Source organism: Haliaeetus leucocephalus, unplaced genomic scaffold (genome assembly GCF_000737465.1).
Source record: "Haliaeetus leucocephalus isolate CR32 unplaced genomic scaffold, Haliaeetus_leucocephalus-4.0 Scaffold439, whole genome shotgun sequence".
Taxonomy (NCBI): Eukaryota; Metazoa; Chordata; class Aves; order Accipitriformes; family Accipitridae; genus Haliaeetus; species Haliaeetus leucocephalus.
In genome coordinates, this window is record NW_010972875.1 from 2,666,358 (window position 1) to 2,670,984 (window position 4,627).

At 40.1% G+C, this 4,627-nt stretch overlaps 1 protein-coding gene across 4 annotated transcripts in view; it reads left to right on the top strand.

The window, feature by feature from the left end:
- TBC1D1 (TBC1 (tre-2/USP6, BUB2, cdc16) domain family, member 1) overlaps window positions 1-1,737 on the top strand; it is a 111,843-nt gene extending 110,106 nt beyond the window's left edge. For all 4 annotated transcript variants that reach the window (XM_010574432.1, XM_010574433.1, XM_010574435.1 and 1 more), the window contains one exon: window positions 753-1,737. In XM_010574432.1, coding sequence (XP_010572734.1) covers window positions 753-953 — 201 coding nt within the window. In that variant the 3' untranslated portion in view covers window positions 954-1,737. The remainder of the gene's footprint in view (window positions 1-752) is intronic.
- The last annotated feature ends 2,890 nt before the right edge of the window (window positions 1,738-4,627 follow it).

A 4,627-nucleotide genomic window follows, 5' to 3' on the forward strand; every position in this document is an offset into this window, starting at 1 on the left:
GGGCTGCCCAACCTGCATGGCGACACTCAAGGGACAAGTGAGCACAGCTCAACCATTTGCAGGACAATGCGTTTCTTTCCAGAACTCACCTGGTGAGCGGCAAAGTCCCCCAGCTTTGATAGACGGGGCTGTCGGTGGCCCTTGCTTGGGATGATCCTGCAAGAAGCAGGCTGCGCTTAGAGAGCAGCCCCGCAGCAGAAAGGGCCACCGGCAAGCTGCCACCCGGCACCAGCAGCCTGAGCGCGGCAGAGCTGGGACCCTCTGCCCTCCTGGGCTCTCTGCCCCACACGGCAGGTTTCCCCCCAGCGCCGCCAGCGAGGATGTGCTGGCATTCCTGGTGGCTCCCCAACCCTCTACGCTCCCCGAGTGGCACCGTGGGACCACTCTTCCCTCCATCCCTCCCACACAACCTCACCCCACTGGCCAACGTATAATTTGCAGACTTAGTAACTTTCTAATTTCATTACTTTGCATTATATTCTGAGCTTAATTGTGAACTAATCAAAACAATCAAGTTGAGAGCAGGAAGTTTCTTGTTATAGGCAAAACCATAGTTGTAGTCTAAAGTACACAGGTCTAATAACATTCATACTTGCATTTACCTTTGCAATTTGTCATTATTGGAAAGTATTTTATGTGTATTAATGTATCTCAAAAAATAGTTTAAAGTTGGTTTCAGTTATTAATGAATTTCCTTTTTGTTTTTTCTTCCCTTCCTTCCTCCCCCTCCTTCTTTCTTCTTACTTTGGAAGGTGGCTAACGGAAAGATCCAAAACCTTGAAGCAACAGTAGAGCTTTTATTGACCAATGAAGGCAAACTGAAGCAGTCCATTCTCACTCTTGAGCAGGAGCGAGCTTCTTTGCTGAAAGCAGTAGAAGAGATGCAGAAAAAGATTGGTGGTACAGATGGGAAGCCTCTACTTACTAGACAGGAACACATGGATGCTTTCTGATGTTCACGGTTGTAATGGAGCAGACAAGCTGAGCAAGAAACAAAGGGAAGAACTGGGTCTTTTTGTCATGATCCATGGGGATTTGACATTGTCACCTTCATTGTACATGCCTTACTGTAGCAAAGCAAGATACGAGCATGGTGGCTTCCCGTATCAGAGAAGCTGGTTTCTTGGGGAGAAGGCTCGCTCTTCTTAGTATGTAGAAATACTTTGAACAGTAAGATGCCACATAATAATAAGCAGGAGAAACTTAATAGTGTGTGCAGTCATACACAATACACTGTAAAGATGTCACGGATTCTTCCATAAGTGCTTCTAAACCTAAGTGCTTTGTGTTCATCACGTATTTTGTTTGTGTGTAGATCACCACCATGTTAAATAGCACATCCTTTAGAAGGTCCTTTGAAGAAATACGGCAGTGTAAAACCTTTGAATGGATGACTGCCCCATTGCAGCTATGCAGTGGTAACATTTACAGAGAGTTTTGTGATTGGACTGGAGATATTCTTGACAGTGTAATTCCCCTACAGCTTGACTGGGTTCTGTTAATTATGTTGTTTACACTTCAGAAAACTGCTTCCTGATGCTTGAAGGTGTCAATCCATTGGACTCCAGAGAGATGGACTTCATCATCTGTAACTATGCATAATTGGGGGGTTGCCATCTGTTTTTATAAGTACATTGTTTTAGTACATTTTTTGTTTAACAACCATTAATGTAGTGTATTGTTAGTTGGCATTATCTGATAAACATACTGTATATAGTAACTGTATTATGCTTAACAAAATACACTGACATTAATTTGGTGAAGCCTGTGACTCTTCCAACATCGTCCAAGGATTTATATTCAGACTTTTCAAGTTTCATCTTATTTATTTCTGATCTGCTGTGTGATGTAAGACATCCTTTTGCTGGGAACCTAATGCCCACTGTTATTTTTTTTTTTCCCTTTATTTGGTACTCTGTGCCCACACATCCTCTGGGAAATGTTATTCTTTAAGACTTTTTCTGAAGTAGTGGAGGCATTTCAATAGCTTCATGTTGTGCCAGGTATGCTTAAACTGTTTTATAAAGGGTATGGCAGTTTGAATTAGAACACCATTCTTTTTACAATGCATCTTTCACGTAAGATTATACATGTTAAAAAAAAAAATCTCACTTTTCTTAATACAATGAAAGTAGTTTTCAGGCTGGTTAAAGCACCACTGCTACAAGTGCAGTAATAGCCATGGATATTCAGTTGTTTGGGTTTGCTTCAGAATTAGGAATAGTGCCATAGTTTTGTTCAGTCCCCAAGCATAGAATTAATAGGCATCAGTGTTTTGTTATGGTGGAGATTCACCCAGGAGATGTGATTTTTATTTTGTTTTTTTTCTTAAATTGATGGGTTTATTTTTAAAATTTCAAAGCACACAGTTTTTTCTCTTACTGGCAATGTAGAAAAGGTTTTGTTTTGCTTTTTCCTTTTCTCATGCAAATCCACCTGACACATTGTGGTTGTAATTTAATAGGAGAGCTGTAACATTCATCTAATGTGCAGAAAAAATACCTCTAATGTAGGTCAAAAAGAAAAAGATAATTTACTCTTCAATTTTTAGAAGCTTTGTTTGACTCTGTCATGTCTTAAATGTGTCTGGTTCTTGCAAATCCACTCTATATTCACTTAGTATTGAAATTTCAGATAAATCAGTTATTATTAATCCATTTACCCTCAGGCTTGTTCTTTTTATTTGGAAATCCATATTGAAGCTCATGCTTCATGTTTAAAATCTTGTCATAATGGACCTCATACTGTTAGAGCACTCAGTAATGTTGCATTTTTACAGCATAATGCCATAATTCATACACTGACATTTTAACAAGAGCAATAAAGATAATAATAATCTATGCCTACATCTATGTTTGTACATTTTTTGACATTTAAAAACAAAAACATAGTTGGTGGGGTGACAGTTCAGAGCTGTGTAAAATGAGACTCCCTGAAAGTACAGTACCATCTACAGTGGTTATGAATGAAAACTCTTAGTCCTCAGACTCTTCTAAACATGCTAAGGCTCCAGTTGTGATCTTGGGACCTGCATCTGCATACATTGACTAAGGTGAAGTACTTCCATGTGACTCCAGGGATGCATTCCTTTTTGTGATGTTTTGCTTCTCTGCTAGTGTAAGTGGAGGACTACTTCTAGTCCAAAGCCTTTTATTGAGAATTTGTGTAATTCCAGAAGTAAGTGCACTTAGATGAGAACTAAAGTCAGTGTTTTCAGAATGCATAAATGTGGTAAATAGATAACAAGCGACTTTTTGCTTTTGTGACTATATAAATGTAACTGTTTCATTGTACCAGGGAGTCAAATTTTCTGTGGATACAAATGAAATTTCTATTTGTACATATGCAAATTAATACAATTTTCTTAAATATATAAATGCCTGGCAAAGTGAGAGATCATGCCACCCACTGGTCCAGGGTCTGAACATGAAAGAAATAGTTGATTTAAGTCTTTCTGCTGGTTACACTGAAGCAGATCTATGGTATGTTGCTTCTGTATGTCTTTCCCCATCCTGTGCTGATTTTTGTCACCAGGCCTCTCTGGTTCAAGAGGCCAAAGTGGAAGAGTGTGGAGGAAGGTAATATCACTTACCAGTTCCCAACTTTGGCAAAGCTTGGGGCTTTTCCCTTTAAAAGTATGAGAATGAAGTAATAGAGCCCAGAGCTAGGCCCAGATACTTGCATCCTTCTCCAACTACACTCTGTAGCTGAGCATCCTTAAGGATGTGTAAAATTAGATCTCCTGTTGTCTGAGTACCAGCAATTGTCATCAGATACTGTCTTCTATATGAACAGTAATTTCTGATTCAGAGAATGTTCTAAAAAAACCCTGCAAATCCATACACTGGCCCTCAGCAGGAATCCCGAACGAGCTAGTCCTGGCAAATCCAAGTTGAAGTAATCAACATTTTCCCCATCTCACTTCTACAGATGAATATCCCCAGGAGTGATGCTTAATTTCTGAAGAAAAGAAAAAACAGTGAAAAAGGAAGGAAGGAGTTCACTTGTATGCGCAACCTAGGCTTCCAAATGTGCATGACAAAAGCAGCGAAGTGTGCAGTGTGAGTGTGCTAGTGAACGACATCAAGGCAGTAGTCCAGAGACAGGTTAGCCTGAAATGTGGAAAGAACTAATGTTGGCATACACAACAAAGAAGGCAGCAGCTCCTCTGAAACCATAGCAGTGAACAGCACTGGAGGATCTGCTGTGGTGTGCTGCAGTCACCCGGTTCTGGTTTGTTTTTTTCCAACTAGCACAGCTTCTGGCTATTTGATGTACTTTTATATTTTGCCCAGTTGTCTGTTTCCAGAGATCATTACTTAATACAGAACCTGAGAATGATGATGCAGTACCTATCATGTGGGAAAGTCAAAGCACTTTCACAAAGGCACATGTAACAGGTCTTCCCTTGTTTAGAGTGAGAACTGAGTCACAAAGAAGTTCAATGACTCGCACCAAATATTTCAGTTTCTCACTGGTTGCTGCGCTGAAATCCAGATCTTCTAAGTTGTGGTCAAATTGTCTTGCTGGTTGTCTAAAAGATTGTTCCAGAAGGTCTGTAACAGGTACTCAGTAGTCATGCAATGATCTGCCGAAACAATGTAAAATGGGAAGCGCAGTCGCTGAA